Source organism: Penicillium brevicompactum (assembly GCF_028827555.1).
Source record: "Penicillium brevicompactum strain IBT 35665 chromosome Unknown utg000006l_segment0_segment0, whole genome shotgun sequence".
Classification (NCBI taxonomy): Eukaryota; Fungi; Ascomycota; class Eurotiomycetes; order Eurotiales; family Aspergillaceae; genus Penicillium; species Penicillium brevicompactum.
Genome location: NW_026623209.1, coordinates 4057950 through 4085383, shown reverse-complemented (window position 1 = coordinate 4085383; position 27434 = coordinate 4057950). Strand labels below are relative to the sequence as shown.

The 27434-nt window shown below is 50.4% G+C and overlaps 10 protein-coding genes across 10 annotated transcripts; 5 read left to right on the top strand and 5 right to left on the bottom strand.

Moving 5' to 3' along the window:
- Nucleotides 1–57: 57 nt before the first annotated feature.
- Nucleotides 58–1905, top strand: N7506_009745 (protein arginine methyltransferase RmtB; the record flags this gene model as incomplete). Its single annotated transcript, XM_056959038.1, has 4 exons — nt 58–295; nt 388–801; nt 855–1092; nt 1143–1905. The coding sequence occupies 4 exons, from the start codon at nt 58–60 to the stop codon at nt 1903–1905; spliced, it is 1653 nt and encodes a 550-aa protein (XP_056808428.1).
- A 185-nt stretch (nt 1906–2090) lies between these two features.
- Nucleotides 2091–3247, bottom strand: N7506_009744 (uncharacterized protein; the record flags this gene model as incomplete). Its single annotated transcript, XM_056959037.1, has 2 exons — nt 2091–3174; nt 3240–3247. 2 exons carry the CDS (start codon nt 3245–3247, stop codon nt 2091–2093), a joined length of 1092 nt encoding a protein of 363 aa, XP_056808427.1.
- A 323-nt stretch (nt 3248–3570) lies between these two features.
- On the top strand, nt 3571–6179 carry N7506_009743 (AAA family ATPase SEC18; the record flags this gene model as incomplete). Its single annotated transcript, XM_056959036.1, has 4 exons — nt 3571–3662; nt 3754–3870; nt 3930–4263; nt 4311–6179. 4 exons carry the CDS (start codon nt 3571–3573, stop codon nt 6177–6179), a joined length of 2412 nt encoding a protein of 803 aa, XP_056808426.1.
- An 848-nt stretch (nt 6180–7027) lies between these two features.
- N7506_009742 (KxDL motif-containing protein) lies at nt 7028–7889 on the bottom strand (the record flags this gene model as incomplete). The annotated part of the gene is made up of 3 exons (XM_056959035.1): nt 7028–7220; nt 7295–7447; nt 7582–7889. The coding sequence occupies 3 exons, from the start codon at nt 7887–7889 to the stop codon at nt 7028–7030; spliced, it is 654 nt and encodes a 217-aa protein (XP_056808425.1).
- A 3697-nt stretch (nt 7890–11586) lies between these two features.
- pkhB (putative sensor histidine kinase/response regulator) lies at nt 11587–17378 on the bottom strand (the record flags this gene model as incomplete). Its single annotated transcript, XM_056959034.1, has 4 exons — nt 11587–11874; nt 11928–12041; nt 12094–17176; nt 17374–17378. 4 exons carry the CDS (start codon nt 17376–17378, stop codon nt 11587–11589), a joined length of 5490 nt encoding a protein of 1829 aa, XP_056808424.1.
- A 1177-nt stretch (nt 17379–18555) lies between these two features.
- Nucleotides 18556–19476, bottom strand: N7506_009740 (J domain-containing protein; the record flags this gene model as incomplete). The annotated part of the gene is made up of 1 exon (XM_056959033.1): nt 18556–19476. One exon carries the CDS (start codon nt 19474–19476, stop codon nt 18556–18558), a length of 921 nt encoding a protein of 306 aa, XP_056808423.1.
- A 601-nt stretch (nt 19477–20077) lies between these two features.
- On the top strand, nt 20078–21049 carry N7506_009739 (putative FHA domain protein SNIP1; the record flags this gene model as incomplete). Its single annotated transcript, XM_056959032.1, has 1 exon — nt 20078–21049. One exon carries the CDS (start codon nt 20078–20080, stop codon nt 21047–21049), a length of 972 nt encoding a protein of 323 aa, XP_056808422.1.
- Nucleotides 21050–21221: 172 nt separating this feature from the next.
- N7506_009738 (uncharacterized protein) lies at nt 21222–21683 on the bottom strand (the record flags this gene model as incomplete). The annotated part of the gene is made up of 2 exons (XM_056959031.1): nt 21222–21430; nt 21494–21683. The coding sequence occupies 2 exons, from the start codon at nt 21681–21683 to the stop codon at nt 21222–21224; spliced, it is 399 nt and encodes a 132-aa protein (XP_056808421.1).
- A 1318-nt stretch (nt 21684–23001) lies between these two features.
- On the top strand, nt 23002–24936 carry N7506_009737 (MDR family MFS transporter; the record flags this gene model as incomplete). The annotated part of the gene is made up of 3 exons (XM_056959030.1): nt 23002–23338; nt 23417–23497; nt 23561–24936. 3 exons carry the CDS (start codon nt 23002–23004, stop codon nt 24934–24936), a joined length of 1794 nt encoding a protein of 597 aa, XP_056808420.1.
- Nucleotides 24937–25412: 476 nt separating this feature from the next.
- On the top strand, nt 25413–27414 carry N7506_009736 (transcriptional regulator family TF; the record flags this gene model as incomplete). Its single annotated transcript, XM_056959029.1, has 4 exons — nt 25413–25435; nt 25713–26483; nt 26585–26802; nt 26873–27414. 4 exons carry the CDS (start codon nt 25413–25415, stop codon nt 27412–27414), a joined length of 1554 nt encoding a protein of 517 aa, XP_056808419.1.
- Nucleotides 27415–27434: the final 20 nt, after the last annotated feature.

Here is a 27434-nt window from a genome sequence, read left to right as displayed (position 1 = left end):
CGCTAGGGTCGATCTTCTTTTTCTTTTAGAACGATTTAATCCTGATTATACATTGTCATGTCTGCCTCCGAAAATGTGAAGCCACCTGTTGGTGAGAGCTTCGCTGACAACCGTTCCGTCTCCGATTCGTCCGATACCAGCAATGAAGAGGGTTGGGAAGATGTTGAAGCCGATGAGGAGTCGCAGCCCGTGGTTGGACTTTTCTCCGAGCAGGTGTACCCAGATGCGCGGTCAATGCTGAAGGAATGCAAGGAAAAGTACAACTTTGACTTGCTCAAAATCCAGAAAGATCTTGGTATGTCCCAATTCTGCTTTGCGCCAGGCGTTCAAGGAACCACACTCGAGCAACGTAACTATTGTACTAACTCACCACTCTGCATTTCATAGACCTCGACTTCCTTGACAACATCAAGCTGGTCAACTACGTCCGAAGCGAAGTGAAGAACGGAAACAGCAACCCGGATGTCTCATCCAAGTCCAAGTTCGAGGACGATGCCTACCTCAAGCCCGTTTTGGAAGATGACGCTCTTCTGTACAGCTTGGATGACCTGACCGAAGAGCAAGGCGACGAATCTGCCCCTAGCGCCGAAACCAACCGACAGGTCAATGAACTCCAGGAGAAGCTGGAGCAGTTGCAAACTCAATTCTCCGAGTACCGTCAGGCCGTGCAGAAATCTATGGATGACCAATTGTCAAAGGAGGACGAGAAGCTTGCCGAGGCTACTTCCAAGCCCTCGGCGCACACCGTTGATAGACTCCAGGAAGCTGATGACGGTTACTTCGTCTCGTACGCTTACAACGGTGGGTTTCCTTGTCTAGCAGAAAGGTTGATTTATCGCTAACATGGCCCTCAGCTATCCATGAGTCTATGCTCAAGGATGCCGTTCGTACCGATTCTTACCGTGACTTTGTGTACGAGAACAAGAACGTTTTCAAGGACAAGGTTGTCCTTGATGTTGGATGTGGAACTGGTATTCTGTCCATGTTCTGCGCCAAGGCTGGCGCAAAGAAGGTCATTGCCGTGGACAACTCGAACATCATTGATCGTGCTAAGGAGATTGTTCACGACAACGGCCTCGGCGATGTGATCACGTATGTCACCTACTAGTCCCAAGTGGGAGACAATACTGACTGTGCTTTAGATGCATCCGTGGTAAGATCGAGGAGGTCACACTCCCCGTCGAGAAGGTCGACATCATTATCTCTGAATGGATGGGATACGGTCTTTTGTTCGAGGCCATGTTTGACTCTGTCATCTACGCCAGAGATCGTTACCTTGTTCCCGGTGGTCTCATGGCTCCCTCGCATGCCACCATGCGTCTGGCTCCTTATGCCGACCCCGACTTCATCGCATCCCACATCTCCTTCTGGAACAACGTGTATGGTTTCAAGATGGACAGCATGCTTCACAAGATCTACGATGAGGCAGTGGTGCGCAGCATCCAGCCTCAGTCCATCGTTGGAGACTCCCAAATCTTCTTGACACTTCCTCTCCACACCATTACTGTCGAGGAGCTGTCGTTCCTGAAGGAGTTCCAGGTCACTCTGGACCAGGACATCGATGCATTGGATGGCTGGGCTATCTGGTTCGATATCTTCTTCATGCCTTCCAGCGAGTCTGTTCTTCCTGAAAACGCAATTCCTTCAGAGATGTCCAAGAAGGGAGTTGTTTCGTTCACCACTGGACCTCACGGAACCGAGACACACTGGCAGCAGACTGTCCTGCTCATTGATCACGCCAAGGACAATGCCAAGCAGGGTTCTCAGGCTTTGAAGAAGGGCCAGGTCCTCTCTGGCAAGGTCGGCTACGAGAAGACCGAGAAGGGCTCTCGTGGAGTTGACATTAGTGTCCAGTGGGATTCTAGCAGCACTGAGAAGGGTGTCCAGCTTTGGAGCCTCCAATAGTTGCTGATGACATGAATTTACGTTTATGATGGTCCAAGAAATACTTGTGACCACTTGCATATAACATGGCTTGTTTTGGTTATTACTTTTGTGACTCAAAGCACGTAATAGATATGTGCAATCAAAAAATAGCATTTGGGTATCGTTATCATATTTGCAGTTGTAGGGTCTCATAAAAACCAGGATCAGTCACGGCTCTTGGGGGCAGAATAACTCGAACGCCGGGGATCCCCAGAGGCTTCACCGTGACGAGAGCGATGCTTGTGGTGAGAAGAATGACCTTCAGATCGACGACGATGTGAGCGCTCGCGGCTTCGATCCCTGTGACGATGAGATCGATCATGACTTCGATCGCGATGCCGGCGCTCGTGTCCACCAGAGCTTCTGCGATCCTTCTCATTTCTTTTGCGTGGCGCATCCAATCTGAAGCCATCAAGGCTGTCTACTGATGGCGATCGGGAAGGCCGGCGTCGAGATTTCTTTGCCTCCTCTGCCTTCAAGACATCCAGCTCTCGGCGCTTTTCCTCGTTCCATCTTTTCCGCTCCTGCTCTGACGTCTTCAATTGTCGCACACCCCGCTTCATAGCTGCAAGTGGATCAGTAGCACTCATACGAGCTTGTGCCCTCTCCTGGCGCCGCGGATCTTCGTTACCCCACACATCTTTCCCAGCAGTTGGGCCCGGCGCCATTGCTTCCTTGTCTGTAGATGAATACCAAGGCTTCCGATCCACCGTTTCCTTAAATCCAGCTGCGTTAGAGAACCTCATTGTGTACTGATCTTCAAAACTGCGTTTCTTCCGTGCCGCTTCGGCTTCGGCCTCGGGGTTCTTCTCTGATTTGGCTTTCGCGGAAGGGAACAGGTTGATATGACCGGCACTGTCAAGTATCGGTTCTTCTGCGGTACCAGATTTGCGCGAGGCTACCACGAGCTCTTCGCGTTTAGCCGCTGCTTGGGCCGCATCTTCTCGAGCGTACCGTATATCCCGATCTGTGTCATTCTCACCAGCGACCCGCCTTCTTTTGTAGGGCTTTGTCGGGTCGTCCGAGCGCTGTCTCTTTGGTAGTGTCTCTGAGCCAGTTTGTTGTGGAGGTGGCGGAGGTGGAGATACAGATTCACCGCGAAGAAGTTTAATTCTGCGCTCGGCATCTGCTTCTTGCATGAGACGATCATTTTCTTCTTCGCGGGCCTGTGCCTGTGCCTCGTCGCGCCGTACGCGGGCGACGTTGTCTTGGTTGTAGACGTTCCATGACTTTTTGCCTAGAAGATGGCTGCAAGAACTCGGTCAGCTAATTTGCGTCAAGGATCGAATGAAGGCGCTGGGAATAAAACTCACAGAGGCATACTGCGAGGTGGAGTTGTGCAGATGGTGAGGGCCGATAACAGCTATCGTAAATGACGTCCCCACGGGCCGACGCTGCCCCCGAGTGGCCAAAGTGCCCAACAGCTTCACGGCTGCCACATCTTATTCTCCCCTCTACACTTATTTTACCTCGGGCATTCGTGAAGACAGCCCTTCAACACATAATCTTGGTACTCCATATTGAGAGTGCGCTCAGCTACCAGCTTTCAAAGTAGTTGCCTGCTGGATTCCCGACACCGTGGCCTAAGACAGCTTCTACAATCTTCCCTTCAGCCGTCTCGCTTTGCGACAGATTCATTGCACCATGTTCAATCGCGGCAATATTCCGAATCCTTTCAGTTCCGGTGGAAACCCACCTTCGCAGGGCTACTCGAGCCCCAGCCAGGCACCCCCACGGTATGATCGCGATCGCCCCAGTTGCGTGCAGGATATGCAGTAGCTACATGTGATGAATCCCAATCGCTGATATATTTCATTGTGATTATAGAGGACATGGAGGCCCGCCGCCTCAGCAGATGCCGGCAAGGGGACAAAGAGGCCCAGGCCCAACTTGGAACCTTCAACCGACAAGGAGCCCAAATGACAACTACACATTCGGTAACCTGTGAGTACACCTGGCTGATATTTCACCAAACATCATTGCATTGCTAACAAAAAGTACAGTGTCGCCGTTTCGCCCCAGGACATCCCACCTACCCGAGATGGTACCGACCTCTTCCTCTTAATCAACGATCTTTTCGTCTTTTCCGCTCGTCCCTACGATGGACCCAGTGATGGCTGTCCTCCCGGCTACATTGGCATGTCAGAGGCTCAGCGAAAATGGGCCAAAATTGGAATTAGAGATACAATCAAAGTTCAGCTCTATGATCCCTTCAGTCAAGGTGGCCAGGCCTACCTCGGATCTGCGGATATCGAAGTTAGCTTCGCGTCTAACTTGCCCAAGAAGAAGCCCGAGGCCCCTTATGATCAGGATGAATTGGCACAGGCTGTTATCAGGGTATGTAGTGATCATTGATTGTAGTAATTCCTGCTAACAACCTTCAGAACTTCGAGAACCAACTATTCTCGCCTGGTCAGATGATCCTGATGGATAACAAGAGCATTCCGCTGTACTTGGAGGTCAAGACGGTTCAGCGTGTTGACTTGACTTCAGAAAAGGCACAAGGATCTGGTGAAGTTGAGACCATTCCCACGGCTAGAGGAATTCTCACACGGCACACCCAATTGAATTTCTACAAAGATTCCAGAACCGGCATCAACGTGAAGGCATCCAGTCGTCGCCCGGCAGCCAACTCTATCATCCAACCCGGCTTCAAATTTGAGGATATGGGTATTGGTGGTTTGGACTCCGAGTTCAGCACTATCTTCCGTCGTGCTTTCGCGTCTCGTATCTTCCCTCCTGGACTTGTTGAAAAATTGGGTATTCAGCACGTCAAAGGTTTGCTGCTCTACGGTCCTCCGGGAACCGGTAAGACCTTGATCGCTCGGCAAATTGGAAAGATGCTCAACGCCAGAGAACCTAAGATCATCAACGGTCCCGAGGTTCTCAACAAATATGTCGGTGCATCCGAGGAGAATATCCGGAAGATGTTCGCAGATGCCGAACAGGAATACAAGCAAAAGGGCGACGAGAGCGGTCTTCACATCATTATTTTCGACGAGCTTGATGCAGTGTGCAAGCAGCGTGGCAGCGGAGCCGGTGGCGGTACCGGTGTCGGTGATAGTGTTGTGAACCAGCTTCTTTCCAAGCTTGATGGTGTTGACCAGCTGAACAACATCCTGCTGATTGGAATGACGAACCGAATGGACATGATTGATGAAGCTTTGCTGCGTCCCGGTCGTCTGGAGGTGCACATGGAAATCTCGCTCCCTGACGAGCATGGCCGAAGCCAGATTCTCAACATCCACACGGAGAAGATGCGAGTCAACAATGTCATGGCTCCAGATGTCAATCTGGCCGAGCTTGCCCACCTAACCAAGAACTTTTCAGGTGCCGAGATCGCAGGTCTGGTCAAGTCTGCCTCATCTTTTGCATTCTCGCGTCACGTCAAAGTGGGCACTATGGCTAGCATCGATGACGATGTCGTGAACATGAAAGTTCAGCGGGAAGATTTCCTCAAATCACTTGAAGAAGTCAAGCCTGCCTTCGGTGTGTCCGAAGAGGAGCTTTCCAGCCGTATCGCTTACGGTATCATCCACTACTCTCAAACAATCAGTGAGATTTTGCGGGAAGGTGAGCTGTTCGTGAAGCAGGTCGGAAAGGCCGAATCCACACCACTATTCTCCGTGCTGTTCCACGGCCCACCAAGCAGCGGCAAGACCGCCCTGGCGGCGCGAATTGCCATTGACTCTGGTTTCCCTTTCATCAAGCTGATCAGCCCGGAGGACATGGTTGGCTTCAACGAAGCGGCCAAAATCTCGCACATTAGCCGAATCTTTGACAGTGCGTATAAGAGTACCACCAGTATCGTCGTTATCGACAACATCGAGCGCATCATCGATTGGGTGCCTATCGGCCCTCGCTTCAGCAACAGTGTGCTGCAAACTCTCATGGTGTTCCTGAGAAAGCAACCCACGCATGGACGCCGCCTGTTGGTTCTTGCTACGACTACTGAGCGTGCTTTGATGAAGCAGCTTGACATCTACAATTCTTTCAACTCGGACATCATGGTCCCCAACGTGAGCTCCTTCGGTGAGCTCCGCCATGTCATGGAGCAGTCGGGTGACTTTGACGCCCAAGAGATTGCGCGAGCACTTGAATCGGTTGGCGGTCTTGCAGACGATGGACGCCTGAGTGTGGGTATCAAGAAGATTCTTCTGGGTATTGAGACGGCGAAGCAGGATTCTGACAAGGTCGGCCGCTTCGTTCGCGTGATCAATCGTGCTATTGAGGAGGAACAGAGCTTCCAGTAAATAATACAGCCTATGGCCTTTTGGAGACACCGAGCCTTTTGACAATACTGTCTGTCAATTGAAATAAACTGATATTTATATCAAGAAACCTTCCAAGAGTCCAAAGTTACCAATGATCCTATAATACATTCGACTCAATTAAAAGCTGAAAACAACCTTGGAACTGATGTCCGGCCAAGGTTCCCGAAGCATACGACTTTCCAAGGTTGGTCCATGCATCAAGAGGTCTAGTCTAGGGTTGCTGAACCACAAAGACGGGAGATCATGGGCCCCCGATTGCAGCATATCACCCTCTAGTTCAAATAAGCCCGTAATTGATTGAGTCCTACCGTTATTTGAATCAGGGATTGTCCAGGAGGAAGGGTCATGGCCACAAGGTAGGTATACTAAGAAGATAAAACCGTGTTAGCCAATGGCTAAGGCCGTTTGAGAGAGACCTCCATATGCCCTCAACGCCCAGCGAGCCGCATTTATCCGGTCGTACCAGACGACGACAGGCATCAATCCCAGTCGCTGACACCAGGATCACTCCGTACAACCCCAATACACTACAGGCAGCCTGAGGTGTCTCTTTGTTCGAACTACAAGCCCAATATGACACGTCTACATGCACGACTGCCTAGCTCCACAGAACACCCCAAAACAGGTAAAGCCAGTCCAATTGAGAGAATTCCTCCCACTATACTTCGAGATATACAAATTTCCAATCCAAATATACACAGCCCCGCAAAAAAGAACGCCAATACACATTAAAGAGAGCCATCCTCCCATCTCACCCCATGAGTCCGAATTTTGTCCATCTGTTCATATCAGTCATCACAAAGCCTACCCAGACACGCTCGGTCCGATCAGTACTCGTCATAGGCGTACTTCTTCGAAGACCGTCGGTACTCTTCCGGGTGGGCCTTCTCGGCCTTAGTCTTCAGGGCACTATATTCAGCCGCGTGCGTCAGCCTTCTAGAATCCCGGTAGGCGCTAACGGCGCAGGGACAGTGCAGATCGACATGCACGTGCCAAGCTCGTCCGGCGGAGCGGAAGCCCCTGTCGCGGAGCGGAGCGGAATTTGCACGTCCATCGTTTCATGAAGGGGGGTTTTCAGGGGTTTGCATGCTTACCTGACACGCTTTTGAGTCCACTCAAGATCGCGCTTCGTCTCTCGTGCTGTTCTAAGACCTTCGTTGAAATTTGATCGCACGCCTTTGAGTCGTCGTTGCGCCATTGCTTGCAATTCGAGCAGTTCTTGCTGCTTTGCGTTGAGCTGGCCAGAACTAGATACCGACTTCTCGTCAGCTTGAATTCTGCGTTTGCTGGTGTCCTGCCATTGCACTTGCGAATGGTGATCCCCAGTTTATCATTGATACAGAATCTTGTGGAAACTGCGTTTCGCTGCAGAGATACTCACGTTTGCGCCTGTCGTGCCAAACCCCTATCCAAGGGCGTTGGGTCGAATGCATCCTGCATTCTATCATTTACCATGTCGACGACATCGACACCTGAATAGGACGCCGAGCTAGATTCATAGCTGCGGCCAGCGGAGCTGAAAGTGAGCCCGCCAGACGAACGACTGCCTGCGGTGGTACTCGCATCAGAGTAGTCTGGCGGGGAGCCAGGAACTCGAGAGATGGGGTACATAGCCGCCGGCGCCGGCGCCTTGGAAGGGGTGTGGTAAGGGTAGGCGGCGGGCTGGTAGTAGTGACGTTGAGTGGCCATGACGATGATTGACTGCGACAGCAGGTATATAAAGCAAGCTCAGAAGAGGTAAGGTCCTCAATTGGTCTTCAGTGAGACGAGGTGAGGCAAGAAGGTGAGCGAAGGTGTCTTGCAAAAAAAGTGCAAACGGGCCGGACTGGGAGGGATGAGAGAGGAAGAGGAAGGAAGAACAACCTCAGTCGGGCTAGACGGGGGATTTTATAACCTTCCGCGGGGATTTATCCCTCCGGCGGACGCCCACATCCTGACATGGGAGGCGAGTATGATGGCAAGGATACAAAGGCCTCGAATGAGCCATTGGGCCATTTGGGACACATTGATTCGCACCCCTCCTCTGTGCTCCCAATCCCCGAGCTCCGTCTGCACCTTTGTCTCCGTATCTGCCCGCCCATTTGTCTCTTGGACCCCCTTGACCCCGCCCAGGGTGGAAAAAAAGGCTCAATGTGTCTGGTCCAGGATGCCGGCCTTCCTCCACTAGGGTTTCCGCCGTGCCGTGGCGGCTTGGTACAAAACCGGTCTCGATCTACGCCTCTCCACTTGGTCTAACTTTTGGGGCCAAAGCGTCGACTGGAAATTTTCAAGAATTGGGTAGAAATGGAGCGCATGGTGGGTTGGTGGACAGCGGAAGTGTGGTGGGAACGCGAGATATAAATACCGGCCTTCCGGTCCTTCCTACCCCCAATTTCTCCCGGACTGAGAATTTTGACATCTTTCAATTCCTACCTCTCCCACCTTTCCACACCGGTCCCCGTTGAATCTAATTTTTCTCGGAAATTCGGTGGCTGGGAGGGATGTTGGTTCGACGGTCAAGGTTGATTGGACGTTCTGAGATAAGACGAACTACACACGGCATGATATACCAATTCCGGCCCCTTTCTAACTGTTCACCACTGACGAGCTTGAAAGGCAATTAGTATTCTCTTGCAGTTTACTCACAAAGACTGGAGAAATGAGATTTCATCACCGGCTTTCATCCCGAAAAGAAAATCAAATGTCTTACGGCCTTACATCATTTCGGAGCCCAAGAGCCCAAAATCGAGGATCGGCTGCACAACCGTCCAAGCGATTAGGGTCACACGGAAGATCAATGTTGGACATCACTGCATGAACCGACGAACTGTGGAATGAACGCCGGTGATTTGAAGGGAGCACTGTTCCTACAGCCGATTCTGTGGCCCCATGCTTTTGGTCGTGCAAGGTTCGAACAAGAATCATCCCGGTAATTGATGTGCAAGACGGCAAATCGTACGACCAATGTATGAGAAGCTCGAGTCGAATGACTGGGAGGAAATGAAAATTTCAAGAGAAAAAAAAAGACAGACCATCCTTGTCTCTCCGTTTGCCCGCCTGGATGCGGCTATTATTGCTGCACACGAAGCAAAGCCCTTCTCCCTATGGGTCCACCAATGAATATCCGACCTTTTGATAGCGGGAAAGAGACAGCACTGTTGCATTGACAAGCGCTCTAGACGCCCATCAACGTGGGAAGACGAGCACGCCCTCCCCACTCTATGCAGACGACCGATGACTTGCTTGAGCACATTTATGGGGCATGTATGAGGAAGGGGGCCTTCACTGCAAGCCCGTCGGAACCACAATTGGAGACATGCTGTGCCGCACCAAGCTCCTCGTCATTGGTCCCAGATACTTGCTGACATCAAGACCACGCAGGCCCGAATAGGTGGGAACTATAAAGCTCTTACAGGGCACACCCTCCGAGGTCCGGGTGTCTGATCTGGATCTGCCTGGCTATTGCCAATTCCCCCTGTTGATACGGAGTACAGCTCGCTCACTATCAAAAAGAAAAAAACATCATTTACCTGCATGCCTTGCAGCCTGACGACTCACAATATGCCCCGTCAACCCAACACAATGCTACCGAGCCCTGTGCCACCCGGTCCCCCAGTCCCCCTCGTCCATTGTCCCAATCCCCAGGAAAGTCCTGCAGGAATGCCTTTTTTCCATTTGATGACTGGGCCTGGTGTTCCATTCGGCTAGACCAGCATCGGGCAGCACGGCACCAAATGACGCGCAGCACAAAAAATTCAAACCCTCGAAACCTTTTTGTTCCTTTTCGTCATCATCTTCCCACTAATCTCCTGATCCCTCCATTCAGATCATTTCATTCTTACGATGTTCGTATACAGCGAAAACTCATAACCCGCCAGAGGGTTACACGGGCTGTTTCAGTCCGAAATGCCCAAAACTATCCGGATTTTATTGACCCTTTGATCTACTGATTTCGAGGTCTAATTCACCAAGGCCATTACTCTGGATCGACAATTCCAATTCCAAGTCAAAATACTTTCCAACGCACAAGTGGGGGTGGAGTGCTCTACACCGCCACATGCAGCGCCCTAACTGGCCGTGGCCAACTCACTCACTTTACCCTTTTGGGGTCTTGTGCTGTCACCTTTCAATTTTCAACATCCTAACATTCCTACGAAGTACTATAAGTATACTCTACGAGGGATGAGGTATAGAGTATATCTCTGATTCTATCTCTCACATTCACCACAAAGCTTTCCATACGAAGAATTGGCTCTGGGCTGGAAAAGTTCAATCAGCCTCTCGAATCCGATTGGCTTGAATTGTTGGGTTTATAGACTTTGAGTGCAATGATTCATAATCCACGCCTTACATTTTGCATTTTTGCATTCTGCTCTTGATGCCTAACCGGCATGGGATTTTCCAGCCCCCTCTGGCCTAAGGTTTGGTGTTTCCCATCATTAGTTCTTATGCACGTCAGATTCTCGGAACACTAAGAACAATGAATTATTTTCAATCCTTTCATTATAACGCTGTTTATTGAACGACCAGATATCTATTTGAGATAGTAATAATGCAATAATCTTGGATTATGGGTAAGTCTCAATGACATGTTCACGGGTATACTTCATCCCTGGAGAACCTGCTCTGAGCACTGTCTATGCACACCGCCTGGACAAGCCCTGGAAGTAAGGGGGAAAGAACACCACGTGAACATCCATAGATTAAGAAGAGAAAGAAATAATTCATTAACAAATACAAGTCCAGAAAAGAAATGTCATGCGCTTATAAAGTCTGGTATCGTAAGCGTGGAGCAAGAAAATAGCGAGAGCAAAGATAAATCCAACTTTCTTTGCAAAAAAGCAAGACAGTGCAAGCGCTGGCGCCATGATGTATGGGGTTGAGAAGCATATAGAAGAAGATCTGGGTTCAAAAGACAAGACAGCCCGGGCAAGATAATAATAAGCTAATATAAACATAAGCGCCCATCCAACCCTATGCAAATGCTGGGGGGCTAGTATAAACGGCGCGAGACCCAATGCATAAGAATATGGTCTGAGACTGTTTAAAACCCAGGGCAGTGGTGGGACCAGCCGGGAACAGCATGCAACACACAGAGACATGAGGTTGTGTTGTGTTCTTGTGTTCTTGTTCAAATATCCGATGCCCCTGGGTAAACCAAAAGCTGAAAACACTCTCCGCCCAGAAGCCAAAAACCAAGAAGGAAAAAAAAAAGCAGTCGCTCCGTGGTCTGTCGTGAGGGATTCGAATGCAAAACCGGAGGATATATAAAGCTGGCAACAAAAACAAAAAGTAAAAAGTAAAAAGTAATAAAACAAAAACATGCTAGGTAAGTAGCAAGGAAGGTTGTGGTCAAAGGTGACCTGTATGGTTGTAGTATATCGTATGATAAGACCTGATGGGGTCTCTAGCGAGCAGGGGGATTTTGGCGCTCTGCGCGAAGACGATCACGGAGGAGCAAGAGTGGTCGAGCAGGGTCGAGAAGACCCATCATCATCTTGCCCAGTTCGTTGTGTTTGATCGGCTTGGTCACATAGTCGTTGAATCCTGCACGAGCCGCATTCTCAATTTGATCAGTCATGGCGTTTGCGGAGAGAGCCATGATAGGAATCTGTGGGTAGTGGTTCCTTTGCTCCCAGTCACGAATGTCTTTGCAGGTTTCGTATCCATTCTTGATAGGCATTTGGATGTCACACTGCAAATCGAACTTGTTAGCTGTGAAAAGAAGAGATAATGATGTTCACTTACAATGATGAGAGAATAATAACCCGGTTCTTTGGAGAGCACCATGTTGGTGCATTCCAATCCATTAGAGGCAGTCTCTGACATCAGTTTGATCTTGTCCAGGTATTTCAGCATGACCTGAAAATGTATTAGTGTTTAATTCCCACAAGTCGAGCGCAGACAAACTTACATCGCGATTGGTTTCATCATCTTCAACAAGTAAGACTCGGTAGCCCTTATTGCCCAAAACTTCTTTGACCATCTTGGACACAGTCTTGAAGTTGTTGTTGATCTCACGGGCCATGTCTTGATTGCGATCCTTGCTCAGCTCACGCTTGCTTTCGGGATCGAAGATAGCGGAGAAAGCAGAAGGCTTGACAGGTTTTGGCACAATGAATACTTGAATTCCAAGGCCTGCCAGCTCTTTGACCCGAGTGCTGATCTGACGCTTTTGGTAAAGGTCTGCGATGATCACGACAACTGGAGCAGCGTCCCTTGGCATGTCAGAAACATTTTGGATGACCTCCAAGATATCATCAGTGGAAAGATTAAGAACAAGATGCGTGCATGGTTGGGAATCGGAAGCAAGGTGCATCATATCTTTCCATTCATCCACATCGGGAAGAGTCTTCACTTTGAAGGGGATTTCGTGAGGCACAACGTGCTGGATGTGTTGTTTGATAGCTTTCCTGGAGTGCTCAAGCTGACACAAGATGACGATGGAGAAAGTGCCATGGGAAGGCACCGCTACATTTCCGATGGGAGTGCCTGGCGAGGCAGATGCTTGGGAAATAGGCGAATCTCGGCTCGGTGATGAGCCGGACTTCGTGGCGGCGGCTTGGATGTGTGACTTTGAGACCACATCTGGCATATGTGCCACGGCACTCGTTTGATCCGCCGCAGGCGGCAATGGGGCAATGTCGGGGGTAGAGAGAGCTGAAGATGCAACGGAAAGTGATGTGATGCTCGGGTTAGAACTTTTGTTGGACGAGTCCGAGTGTTTGGGAACCAGTGGCGGTGCTTTCTGGTAAGAAGTTGTTCTGGAGCCAGTAGGTCTTCTTGAGGCACTCGAACTCTGGCGAAGCAAGCTTGGTTGCTCAGACGGGGATGGGGGCGGTGGTGCATCAACCTTGACGTTGAACGAGAATTTCGCACCTTGGCCTTCTTTACTGCTCGGAGTCAATTTGCCGCCATGCATTTCGACAAGTTGCTTCGACAGGAAGAGACCCAGACCGCTGCCTGCATGTTGCTGAGACCCATTCTCTCCGAGTTGACTGAACCGTTGCATCAACCGCTCTGCATCATGAGAGCTAAATCCTTTGCCAGTGTCCACGACCTCAAAGTTCATGAAAGCGCGAGTGTCCTGGGGACTTCCAGGCTCAGTGCGGTGCATCTCACAGCCAATATGAATTTCGCCCTGTGCAGTAAACTTGACTGCGTTACCGAGAAGATTGATCAAGACTTGACGAATTCGGAACCGATCTCCGATGACCATTGATGGCACATCTTCGCCGATGAGATAGTTGATTTCAAGACCCTTGTCAATCGCTCTTGAAGCAATAGTATCAATCACATCCTCAATCATCGACCGCACATGGAACCATGAATTGACCATTGACATCTTGCCGGCTTCAACGCGAGAAACGTCGAGGATGTTGTCCACCAGCTCGCGGAGGTTGGTGGAGCTGTTTTGAATGGTGTCAAGCATTCGTCTCTGGTCACTATCAAGCTGGGTGTCCAGGATGAACGGAATGGTACCGAGGATACCATTGAGCGGTGTTCGGATCTCATGCGACATGTTACTGAAGAATTTTGTCTTTGACTCCATCTGGTTATTCAGTTGTTGCATGGCCTTGTTCAGTTCTCTTTCAAGGTTCTTGCGGTCGTTGATGTCAGTACAAGTTCCGTACCAAGAAGCTTCCTCGCTGCCGAAACTGCTAGTCTGCACGCGAACCAAACGAACCAAGTGCCAGCGGAAGTCGCCACCGCGAGAACGAAGACGAATCTCTGTGGAATAGAACACTCGACCATTCTCATCCTTTTGCAAGGAAGCAACGCCGCGTTTGACAAGTTCATCTAAAGCCGAACCAACCATGAATTCGGACGGCTTTCCATTGTCATCATCGAGGGCATTGACTGCTTTGTTGAGTGAGAGCCCACCACACTTTTCGAGGTCGTCGGGATGCACGTGTTTGGCGAAGCCCAGATCATGAGCTTCCTCGATGGTTTGGCCCGTGTACAGATTCCACTGTTCGTTGACGAAGATCAGTCCGCGGTTTTCTGTGGCCTCGAAAACGACCTGTGGGATGGAATTGGAAAATGCCCGATACTTAGCATCGATGGCAAACTTCTCCCTTTCTTGCGTGGCTTCCAATTCAGCAATGTGTTGCTCGTGGATATCGAGGAAAGATCCGATCCAATACAAGACTTCTCCCGTAGAAGATAGTAGCGGGTTAGCCCGGAAGATGAACCAGCGATATGCTGATTCGTCGTTGAATCTTCGGACTCGCACCCTTTCAGTGAACTGGGCGCCTGTGGACAACGCAGTAGCCCATTGGTTACTCACATGCTCGCGCTCACTGCTGTGTATATTTTGCCAGGGATCCCGCAATCTTTGCTCTTGATGTTGACTCCTTCGGTAAGCGTCAAACTTGGAGTTAGTCCAGATAACCTCGCCACTCTGTGGCTTTGCCAAGTACAGATGCAGTGGAATCGAATTGAGCATCAACTGAGCTATCGTATCAGAGAATGGACGCGGAAGCTCCCTTTGCAGCTGAGCATAGAGCGAGTTTGTAGATGCTTGGCGAGATGAATGCTGGGTTGGCGACAGAGCATGTGGCGGCCTCATCTCTTGTGACGGTGACAAAACAAAAGAATCTTGCGAGCCTTGCTCCTCACTTGATGATAGTTTTCCTGCGGGTCTCCCCGGAGAGATAGTATCCAAGCTCTCAAAGTTGGTTCTAGCCTTGTGGAGACGTGGTCTGGTTTGGGAAGCATGATCTCGAGAGGCTTTGTGTTGCGCAACATTGAAATAGCTGTCAGCACCCTCTCCAACAGAACGTGATGTCCATCCTGGCGACTGCGTGGCAGATCCAAAACCTAGATGGCCAAGCTCGAAGCCCGGTGTTCCGAGCGCGGACATGGCAGGACTATACTTCGCGGAAGAATGATCACTAGGGCTAGGAATGCTGGCCTGGTTAGACATTGCGTTGTTGTTGTCGCCGACAGAGTAGCTGACATGGCCGCTTAGTCCTGCCACGAATTCCAGCTCACTACTTGCGTCGGAGAACGTGCCACCAAGGCCTAGAAGATGTCCATAACGAGGACTCTCCACCTTTGACGACAGTTGCCTTTCAAGCTGACTGTAACGTTGCGCTAAACAGAATGATGTTGTCAGATGTGGCATCAGGAATGCAAGTGACTGCCTCAGGTTGGCTGGGTACGGGACGATTGTGCACAGCATTGACACAATCGCAACAGGGAACCTCAACGTCGACGAGGCACTCCGATTGGAGTTGCCACCATGTATCAGAGGAATATGGATCACCGTCTTCGACTGATCGATACCGATCGCTTCTAGAGGCATGTTGTTGGAGTAGTCGTGTGAAGGCGGGTTTTGAGAAAAGGCACCCTCGTCAACGGAGTGGTTTGTGAAGAAAGGATTATTGTCTGCATGTGTGCGGGGTGCTGGTGACGGGGCAGGAGACTGAGACCAAGGAGATTGGGGAACCTGCTCATATTCATCATAGAGTCTCAACCCAAGCGAAGCAATGTTGCGTTGTATCGTAGCATGTTCCTGTTCCCTAGTGGTGGGCCCACCGGCATCGGGGGTGACTTGGACCATCTCATTTGGACTCTTCACAGGGTCCGTCCAAGCTTGCGAGTATGGTGGCGAGGTATCTGAGTATTCGCGGGTCAAAATGGTAGGACGAGTGCGTCCAAACAACCTCACCACGCCTGTGCGCTTGATTAAAGAATCGTGCTCCACCTCCAAGGGTCTGGATATTGGGAACACGGCCTGCCGCATATCCCCGAGGAGAGCATTGAGGCTATCATCTTCAGGTTCTGTATCATCCTTCTCGTTTGCTTGGCACGCAAATGACTGTGTTTGATCCGCGATTTGTACATGCTTCTTCTCGGCCTGGGCTTGCGTCTTTTGTTTGTCGAATCCAGCGAAAGAGTGACGCATTAGTAAAGATGGTCGGGGAGATCCAGGTGCTCTAGTCTGTTGCAGGTCTGGCTCCGGCTTTCTTGTGGTTTGGCTCTTGCGAGACTGAGCAGTCTCGGTTGATGGGCCCTTGTTGAGATGGCGCATTCTGATGTCTTCGATTGAAGTCTCAACATTTTGGTTGAAGACTGCCTTTTGGCCCCAGGGTACATTCTCTAGGTCGGTCACATCTCCCGGTACAGCGAGCGAGACACGTTCAGCGCCGTAGTTAGTCTGCATAATCTCGATGAGATTCGACCACCATGCTTCCAGTCCTGAATCTGCATTCAGCTGAAGTGTCAGGTCATAGAGGTCTGGGCTGGGGAAATTCGGATCTTCCTGGCCCGGGCTGGGCTCATTAGGCAGGAAATGTGGCACCTTCTCTCCGGAGCCTTGAGACACCTCTGGGTCTTCTGGTATCGAAGACGGGAAGTTTTCGGATGGAAGTTTCAATTTGAACTGACCACGTCCCGTTTGTTCGAGTCCCCGTTTCGGCGCTTGATTCTGCATTCGAGGAAATGGATAGGATGGCGTCTGGTGTGGGTCGCGAATTCCAGATGGGGGCTCGTTTCCCGTTACTGTTCCAGTTGACTCCGTTGAGCCAGTGGAGGGAGGCATGATGGTGATCGGGACATCTGTGGGGGAGGCGGACAATCGTCTTTTCCTCGGGGTATCATTCGAAAGTGTGGGCGCGGTTTGAGGCTGTGGTGGGTTTGAAGGCTGGGTTTGTTGCATTTGTTGATAAACGAGCAACTCTTCCATCTGTCTTCGTAGCTCTTTCAGTGTGTGGTTGCTCCGTCCTTGCTCTTCTTCTCGCTCGGCTTGCGATCGTGTGTCCTCGGGCATCGGCGTCAGGCCAGACACCTGGTCGTTGGAATCACCGCGCGATAGCCGCGGTGCATTCAACGTTGACTTCTCCAGAGCGTCGACCCTATCTGCGAGTTGATCCACCAGTTTTTGAGATTGGTGAACATGCGGGCGGTGGCCGGGCGATCGGAAAGGCTGCGGGTGAGATTGAGGAACACCAGGAGACGTCAGAATCTCGGTTGGAGAGGGGATTGGAGGACTCCCCGACTATAGGCATCCCTCATTCTCGCTCCTCCGGTGGAGGGAAAGGGGAGGGATCAGGGTGGAGAATCGCAGGAACACGGCGGGTGGCTTGACCATCGAGGTCGCAAAGGGGATGGAAAGTAGATGCCAAGGCGTGGGCTTAATGAAAAAAATAGTCGATCAGGTTATGAGAGCAGAATAATCCCAGCATACCCCATTTGGGATAGAGTGAAGTGGAAACTGAAAGGAAAAAGTGGGTGACCACATCTGCTCTGATGCGATGACGTAGCGCCCTTTCTGGAACAAAACCCTCTACAATGGGTTTCTTTACTTCTGGACTCTTTTTTTCTTGGGATCTCTCTATGCTTCTATTTGATTATAATCACTTTAGATTCACTTGCAACGATCAACATATCCGATCAGACCTATCATCCAGTCCACGGGTGTTCCTCGCTAGAATATCTTCAGCCCGAAACACCTGGTGCCTGGCGTCTCGGTAGAATCCCAAGGTTTGGTTTAGTCTACATTCTATATCCGGGATCGTGAGCAGATAGGCCTGGTTCTCAATAAAGTCCCACTATTTTCCACCTCTGACGTATCCCTATTTCCATGCACAATATAAAAGAATCAAGGGTAACTGCTCGAAGTAGAGGCACTGGATGTAGCACGGTAACGACATTGCACATACCGTTGAAAACTGCGCGGTCTAGACAATCAAATAGGCCTCTCCCCCTTGAATGCTCTCAGATCCACGGTCTAGAAAGACCTGTAAGTACGGGGTGTTGCGACGCCTTTCCGCTGAGGCCCCCCTGGAAACGAGGGGATCGACCCGCCGACGTCAATGGGGGTTCTTGTGGCGCTCAGTGGGCTCGATCCGGACGTCGAGACCCCTTTTCTTTGGCTTTGGATGCGTTCCTCATGAGTAACCTTGTGAGGAATGTTCCAGTTCATGGCCGGGGTAAGATGAACTCCTTTTCAGCCGTGGAGTGCCGAATCTGGCTGGGAACTCCGATTCAGACGATATCAGCTGAGTCTGCCCGGTGTCGTCATTCGGCATATATTCGGAAACCTGCGCCTGCCCTTGCCGGTTCATTTGGATGAGATTACCACCTGCACCTGCACCTTCAGCTGAACAGACCTTGGTGTGCTTACGGAGTAGTGTATGGCTTCTTGTGCAGAAATGTCCATCTGGCCAGTAGATCTACTGGTGAAGCTGGTGCTCCTGGAGCCAGGGGTACTTGACCTGTCAAACTCGCGTATCTACCCCCCCCGGGCTTGTTTAATGATGTTTGTCTCTCCAGGGCTTGGTAAATAAAAAATTTGTAGAAAGAATTCTGAAAAGATATATGTTCAGCCAAAATAACACGGCATGTGGTATAATCATAGATATGTGCGTTAGTTATCAGATACTTCTGTACTTTTCAATATGTCCACCCCGGTCTGGCCAGACTCTGGTATATTCTCATCGTCAGTTCGTGCCTTATCCAACCCACGGCGGGGGTGCAGCTCTTTCTGATAGACGGATTGCTCTGTATCCTTTAAGCCCGCCCCAGTGGGATCTCTCCGAATGAGGAAATTCTGCACGCGGGCCTCGTTGCTGACCATCTGCTTCACAGTTTCTTCTTTGCGACCCCGCAAGAAGCGCGCCGACTCTTCATTGAGCTCGCGCAAGCGATCCTCGAAGCCTGTATGTACCTTTCCAATCCAGGATGCTTGAAGTGCGCCGCCCAACAGCACCAGGAGGATCACAAGTCGCACAAAGGTCTGCTGGTCAACAACATGCCGTTGTGGGGCCTGGTGGCGGTTATGCCATCGCTCCCAGTCTTCCCATGTGGCATTTGCGTAGACACTCGGCCCGCCAGTTGGCTCTTCGGTTGTTCTATCTAGGACCGTGTGGCTCCAGCCCGCACCGCTCCGGTCATAGGACGCTCGCCGGCTTGGATCGGAGAGAAGCTCGTGGGCATCGACCACAATACGGTAGCGATGCAATCGGATCTCGGGCGTTAATTGGTGGGACAGTGGATGGCCTTTCAAGGGTCGGTCTGGGTGGTATATCTTGACGAGGTCATAATAGTTCCTTTTCGAGTACGGAGCCCCGCGGGGTAGGTTCAAGACGTCATAGGGGGTGAGCGATGAGTTGCTGGGCCATGCATAATCCTGATGTGGGAAATGCGAGGCAGTGGCATAGAACTTGCTTGTTTGTGCCGCTTGCGGCCCGTGAGGCTGGGGGGTGGTGGTCCGGCGCAATGGTAACGGAACGTTTGAATTCAGTAGCTGTAGACTTCCGATGCGAAGATGGCTGGGTATCTTGAACATAGTCACATATTTTGAAGTCAAAGAAAGCTCGGTGGGGTTTCCCGACTCTCTTCTTCCAAGGTTGGGGTTTGAGGTCAAGTTACGTACGATGTACGGGTCGTTCGGAGAACCATCACGTGAGGGACCTTGTTTTACTATGCAGCCACCTTACTTCCAAGTATCCTGTTCATCTTACTTGCAATAGTTAGCCAGCACTGGTTATAGTTCTAACAAGTAGACTGGTAAGAAAAGCAGGTGGTGAAGTTCACCAGTACAGCGCAAGTCAGGCCAAAGTAGGGAGTAAGACTCGGGGAGCTCGAGCTCCTAGAAGGTGGCTTTTGATAGGAATAGAGTCAACTTCAGCCCCTTCATCGTTCTTTGTAAAAATATGTTCACTAAGATGAGCAATAGAATAGACCATTTCCCAGGCCACTGCCTATTGTATAGGTGAATATCAAGGGTGGAGACCTCCATTCTAGTAAAAACCGGGCTGCCTTGATGGGACTCATAGAGCGGGACGGATCACGTGCAACTATTGGAGCTTGAGATCTCGAGCCAGTCTTCCAAAGTGTCCATACCTCACTTCGAAGCTTCCACCGCAAGCCAATCAAAGCAAAACAATATGGCTGGCTCTGGCGATGAGCGACGTGACCGTCGCCGCCGCTCCGTGAGCTCAGATCACCACCGCGAACGTCGACGACGTGATACCTCCCAAGACGACCACTACTCAAGCTCCAGACGACAAGATGATAGGCACCGGAGCTCCCGTCGAGAGAGCCCTCGACGCAGATCATCCCGCAGCCCACGTGAAAGGACTACCGACCGAAGTGACCGCGATCGACCCCGACGCGAACGCCGACGATCAACCTCCCGCGATGACCGTCGCCACAGGCACCGCAGTCACCGCAGTCACCGAGATCGCGATTCACGCCGTGAAGACGAAGGACGGTCATCTCGAAGACACCGCGACGCACGCTCCCGCTCCCGCTCCCCGCGACCATCTCGCAGCTCACCCCCGCGCGCACTAGAGCGAAGCGGCCCGCTACCTTCCCAAAACGAGGCCTTTACAGATGTGGCGCCCACTTCAGATGCGCCCGCTCCTGAAAAACAAAAGCCCAATTTCAACGCTACCGGTAGGCTTGCCGCCGAGAGTAATACCGTTCAAGTCGAGGGAACCCCTGGAGGGATCGTCTTGAAATACCATGAGCCTCCCGAGGCGCGAAAAGCACCGTCCAAGGAAGCGTGGCGGATGTACGTCTTTAAGGGGAAAGATCTGTTGGAAACGGTTGAACTGGGGGAGCGCAGTTGCTGGTTGGTCGGTCGAGAGCATATGATCGTGGACTTCCCAGTTGAGCATCCCAGCTGCTCGAAGCAGCATGCCGTTTTACAATTTCGATTTGTCGAGAAGAGGAACGAGTACGGTGATCGCATTGGCAAGGTCAAGCCATATATTCTTGATCTCGAGAGCGCCAATGGCACCAGTGTGAATGGTGAGACCATTCCCGCTGGTCGCTATGTTGAGGTCATCGATAAGGATATTATTCGCTTTGGACTGAGCTCGCGCGAATACGTTCTCATGTTACCCCCGAGCTAAAGTGTATCACCCAAGCCGCTTATTTACGTCGCGTTGGCAACTACAGCACCGAGGATTTATGCCTACATTGAAAGACTTCACTCATGGAGGACATAATGATACATTTGGCATTGATAGTCATGCAAGCTCGAAAGGATTATCGGGATTATCGGACAGAAAGGATGCAACGAATTCAAAGTTTGCTCTTGGCCTCCTGGGCCTTGCCTTCGACCTCGCCAGCTGCTTCCTTAGCCTTGCCCTTGGCTTGGCCCAGCGCCTCGTCGGCCTTGCCCTTGCCCTTGCCTGCTAGTTCAGCGGCATCGCCCTTCACATCACCAGACTTGTCCTGTGCTTTCTTGGCCCCAGCACTAACGGCATCCTTGAGGTGGTGGGCAGCTTGTTCTGTTGCGAATGGCATGTTAGTATATTGTAGTCATAGAGGGATAGGTAATTGTATAAACATACCACCCTTGTTGATGCCCTTGACGGCAGCATCAGAAACAGTCCGATCAGCTTTCTTCAGTGTGTCCTTGGTCGCATCCACCGCTCCCTTATTGTATGATGCAGAAGCAGAGATAGATCGAATTGCCTGGTAGCCAGTGGTGGGAGCGGCAACCCGGGTTCTCAAGATAGGAGCGAAGCGTGCGAAAGACATGATTGTAGGTATAAAAGGTAAGGAATTGATGTTTTAGAATTCAATGTTAGATAGTAATTGTAGAACAGACAGAGCAATTTAAATAGTTGCCATTCTTATTGGATTCTGGTTTGTAGTCGCCTCCTGGTAGCAGGTTGGCATTGACGACGTCATCAGTATGTAGTCCAGTTCTTACGTCGATTCACGGTCAACCCTTGACCCAAGTACCCACTTCTGGATCTCCTGGGCCAAGCAGGTTTTACTGTCAATTCTGCCCAGGTGAAATTGGCCTTGGAAACGAAGGGGAAGTTGTCACAAATTGTATGCAGGCGATACCGGCCACTTATGTACTCTCCACACTTCGGGGCCCGGGGATATAGCCCTGGAGATGCAAACCCAAACTAACACTTGCGGAGGAAAATGGCGGACCATTCTCGGGTTTTGGGGATTTCACAAATTAAACTTCTAACACAACTTCGTCCCCTGCAGTTTCGTCCGGGAGTTTCATTTCGTCCGTCTTATTTATTTCGTCCGGAACGCCTCCAGCGGCGCTTCTAAGCGGGACATGCATATTTACTCCGTACTTCCACTGTTGATCTAGACATTGGTAGGGAACTCAGCTGACCACTTCAAATACTCTCAATATCAAGAACAATAAGAGAGACCCTTGATTTTTGATTATTGGCCGATTTTCGGTCCAATATGATTGTCATTTAGTGCGAACCCAATGTGGACGACAACGTTCTTTTTGTGGGGTCACATCTACATCTACAGCTCAAACCCAAATAAGCTGACAGGATATGACCTGGTGTCAAATACTACACGCCATTGGTCGACTCGTATAAGCTACGGAGTATATCAAACAAGAGAAACGAAGCACGATCAAGCTCTTAGTGAGCCAAGGCTCGGGCATGGAGGATTTAAGATCGGATTTAAGATTATTAGGCAAGCAACAATCTTATAGACGGATATGGCCGACGGATAAATTGCAAAGCAGTTGAGGCATCTCGTATTTCATAAGCGCTAACCTGTTCAGGCTGTAGTTCCACGGTCTGGAGGCCTCGGGGAGGTCTAGCGTCTGTCAAAGCCGCAACGCTTAGGCTCTGACAAGCCATTTTTTTTTTTTTTTGATGTGGTATTTTTGTGAAAAATTAATATCTGAATTTGTTTTAAGGCAAAAAAATTTAAATATCATGTCGCGATGACTCGTTTCGTTTTCGTTTTCGTTTTGTGTTTGCCCAACCCTTCCTTTCTTTGTATACTTGGTGTTTCCTATATCCTTCCTTCGGGCCCTGCCTTTCGAGTTTTGCCTTAGAATTTTAAGTCTAGGTATTTCGAGATGGAACAGAACAAGGAGACGAGCCCCGGTGGCATACCAGAATCAGAAAATAAAGAGACGTTGACACGCAGTGCCTCTTTACCAGATGAAACCGCAGAGACGCTTGACCATGTGGATGGGTCCGAGATCGAGAAAAATGATAAATCAAGGCGCAGCATCTCTTTACCAGGAGAAAAGACACACGCGTTGATACATACTACAACGGCTGATCCCGACAACGAGCACCCTTCACTCAAGGCTACCACCACCCGCGAAGATGGCACCGAATATCCCACCGGTCTAAAGCTCACGCTGATCGTACTGGCACTCTGTCTGAGTGTGTTCCTCGTCGCACTTGGTATGTACTGCTCGTCGGTTTTTTCAGCACCATGGTGCTTGTTGCCATCTCACTAACAGGTGTGCTCTTTGGTTATAGATAACAGCATCATCGCCACAGCAATCCCAAAGATTACTGATCAGTTCCACAGTCTCGAAGATGTGGGCTGGTATGGAAGTGGTTAGTTGTGACTCAAAAGGGCTCTGTGCTCATGGAAACGAACTAATTTCTCTGGTCCTCCAGCTTACCTGCTTACAACGGCTTCGCTTCAACTGCTCTTTGGAAAATTCTACAGCTTCTTCAGCATCAAATGGGTGTATCTGATCGCCATTGGCATTTTTGAGCTGGGCAGTCTGATATGCGGTGTGGCTAACAACAGTCTGGCGCTCATTATGGGCCGCGCTGTCGCTGGTATCGGCTCAGCTGGTATATTCTCAGGCGCCCTCATCATCCTGGCGCACTCAGTGGCTTTGGATAAGCGTCCAATGTATACCGGCTTTATCGGTAGTATGTACGGTATTGCATCGGTTGCGGGCCCACTACTCGGTGGTGTCTTCACTGACAAGGTGACTTGGCGTTGGTGCTTTTATATCAACCTTCCCATTGGCGCTGTCACCGTCGTTGTGATTGCGTTCTTCTTCCCGGCCCCCAATCGCCAGATCAAAGACTCGACATGGGCAGAACGTATCAAGAAGTTCGACCCTATCGGCACGGCTCTCTTCATGCCCGCCATCATTTGCTTGCTGCTAGCTTTGCAATGGGGCGGCACTACTTATGCCTGGAGTAGCTGGCGGATCATCCTTTTGTTCTGCTTCTTCGCCGTCCTGATTCTGCTCTTTGTAGCAACTCAGTGGTTCCAACAAGAGTATGCGACTGTGCCACCGCGCATCTTTTTCAAGCGCACCGTCTGGTCCTCCTGTCTATTCAGCTTTTGTGTCGGTGCTGCATTCCTGTGCTCCGTCTATTTCCTTCCCATCTGGTTCCAGGCCGTCAAAGATGCCAGCGCCGTTAATTCAGGGATCATGAATCTTCCCATGTTAATCGCCGTGGTAGTTCTGTCTGTACTCTCGGGAATCATCGTTACCATCATTGGCTACTACGCACCTTTCATGATACTGGGCACCGTGTTCATCGCCATCGGCTACGGTCTCATGACCAGATTCCACCCCGACACACCCAAATCCATCTGGATCGGCTATCAAATCATCGCCGGTGCCGGTGTCGGCTTCGGTATGCAACAACCCATGATTGCCGTGCAGGTCGTCCTTGACATGGTCGATGTGCCTACTGGCACTGCTATCATCGTTTTCGCCCAGACCCTCGGTGGTGCCCTCTTTGTTTCCATTGGAAACAACGTCTTCTCCAACAAACTTGTTGAAAACCTGGCCAAATATGCTCCTCATTTGGATCCCGCTGTCGTCATCAGAGCGGGTGCCACTAGTCTTGCGCGAGTGGTCGACAAGGCTGACTTGGCTGGTGTCAGACTTGCCTACAGTGACGCAATTACACAGACGTTCATGGTATGTGCTGCCGTGGCCGCAATTAGTGTGCTTGGTGCGTTGGTCGTGGAGTGGAAGAGTGTCAAGGGGAAGAACCTTGCTGCTGGCGGGGCTGCTTAAAATCTGTTTGCATCTCTCGCCCACCTTGGTCAATTATCAACTGGGCCGTGACCCATAATCCCCGCTTAATGTACTATTTAATACCAGTCAAGTCAAGATAATGTCTCTCAGCTCAATATAATCCATACAGCAGACTATTTGTTACTTACTTTCGGTAACGTCCACGGGTCCATTGAAAGCAAGCCAGACATAGACTATATCAGAGCCCATTCATGAATGTTTAGCTTATAGTCTGTACTCTTTTGATTTTTACTAAACACAGAAGACAGCGATAAAAAGCGGTATACTCGCTGGAAGCTGCAAGGATATACTTCCCGCATGTGATGGCCAACTAAACCCCAATCAGGTTAGTCTTCTCCGTTGACCCCAGATAAGCAGCGGAGAACATCGCCTTGACCTCACCCTATTTCTTGAACCTTGGAAGTTACTGTATATCACATCATGCCGACAAAGAGACGAATACTATCGTGCCAGCCATGTCGACGATTGAAGACCCGCTGTGAGGTTCCCCCGGGATCAAAGCAATGCGCCCGGTGCATATCTCTAAGGTGGACGACTCAGATGGCGCCATTTGAACAGATCTAACCAATCCACAGACTGGAATGCTCCTTACCTGCAACGGCATCAATTCCAAGTCCTGATCCCGGTCCCATTGGAAGGCAGGAGAGACTCTCTGACCACGTTGACTGCCATTGTTCAAAAAGGTAGCCCTTATCTCCACTCGTACTCCGTATAGATAACGATGCGCACCAGACTCTGGAGCTGATCTCCATTAGACTCGATGCGATTGAGAACTCTCTTTCCGAAATAAAAGAGCTACTCAAGTCTCACTATTTCGCAAATACTCACACCCCCGCAAAAGAGCCAAGTGGCACACCTGCGCAAAATCAATTTACCACCACATCAGATATCAACAGTGGCCACAGCGGACACAGTGTGGCCCTCTCCCAAGATGCAGACATCAAACCACGAACAGAAGTCCAGCCTGCCCCAATTACAGTCGTTCGTCATGTCGGAAGTCTAATCACGGAGCCGGTGACAGTCGGTGAAAACGACTCGCTCCTGAGCCACATGTCCGAAATGGGAATTGATTCTGATAGCTTTGCTGCGGTCTTTCAGCATGGATTCGAGCAAATCGCCTCGTGGTATCCTTTCCCCCACGAAACTCTCACAGATCTCAAGCGGAATCATCCACTCCTCTTCGCCATGTGTCTTTTGGCGGGTATTCGAGCGACAGAGGGGTTGAATCGCTCGGATTTACATGTTACCCTGCATTCAATGGTGAAGACTCATTTGGGAATGAAGACTTTAGATACGCCTATCGATCTCTCGACTATCCATGCAATGTTGATCTTTAGTGCTTGGAGCTTTGGGCCATTGGTGCCGGGCGGTCGATATATTGATAGTTGGCTAATGAGCAGTACTACCATCACCCATTGCATGCTTAGTTTTCCGCTTTCTGAGCTGAGCTCTTTGACTGGTTTCTATGATCCTATCAGTCGAAATAAGTGCAGGATGTGGATACAAGCATCACTGGTACATTTGAAGTATGTTTTATATCCCCCTCTTCCCTTTTCTTCGCCTTCTTAGCCGAGAAAATCCCTGTCTTTCTCCTTCTTTCTGTTTTTTATAAGATCTGACTCCTCAGGTTTGCCATCGGTACCGGTCGGCCGTCAGTTATCGGGTGCGAGCGTCTACATCAACTAAACGATATCATCCGATACCCTGGCTTCGAGACATTCGACCATCTTCTCGCAGCAGAGCTCAAGCTATATATCCACCTCTACGAAGCCACTTATCAAACCGTGAGCTCAGTCGGCGATGCATGGGACATGATCCATATATGGGCAAGCAAATATCTAGCAGGTAAACAAAACATACTCCCGCATTCCAAGGTCCGTGGAGCCATTCGAAACTAAGCCCAAATTTACCACAGAGGGCAACACGATACTTAGATGGGCATACTCGTGCACCTCTCTCATTCTATCACGCTGGGAGCTAGCAAAGCAGAACCAAAGCATATCCCCGGGCTCGCCAATCCGAAATAGCCGTATTAACGAATTGACCTCGACAGTCATTCGGCACGCTCAGCTGGTTCTGAGAGATATCCTCGTTCTCTGTTCCTCTGATGCTGCATTTACAAGACCGACGTACGACTACCTGCTTACTGCGTATGCGGGGATTACGCTTGCGGAATACTGCTCGAGTATCCCAGATATGCACGCGACTTATACGCTGATGGAGAATGTTCGGACGCAGGCTCGGATTCCGAGGAGTATAGAGGGGGTGTTTAGTTGGGCGACGAATGTTGTACAGAAGAAAGCCAGAGATTTTGTGGATTCCAATGTGTCGATTGGTGTTGATGATGCTTTTTATTCATATTCGGCTTCTGTGGCGGATTGGGCGCCTTTTCGATTTATCGATTCGATGCCGGCGTCGGACTGGGATGAGATGAATGATTTGCAACATTTTCAATAACTAGATTATCATGGTGTCTT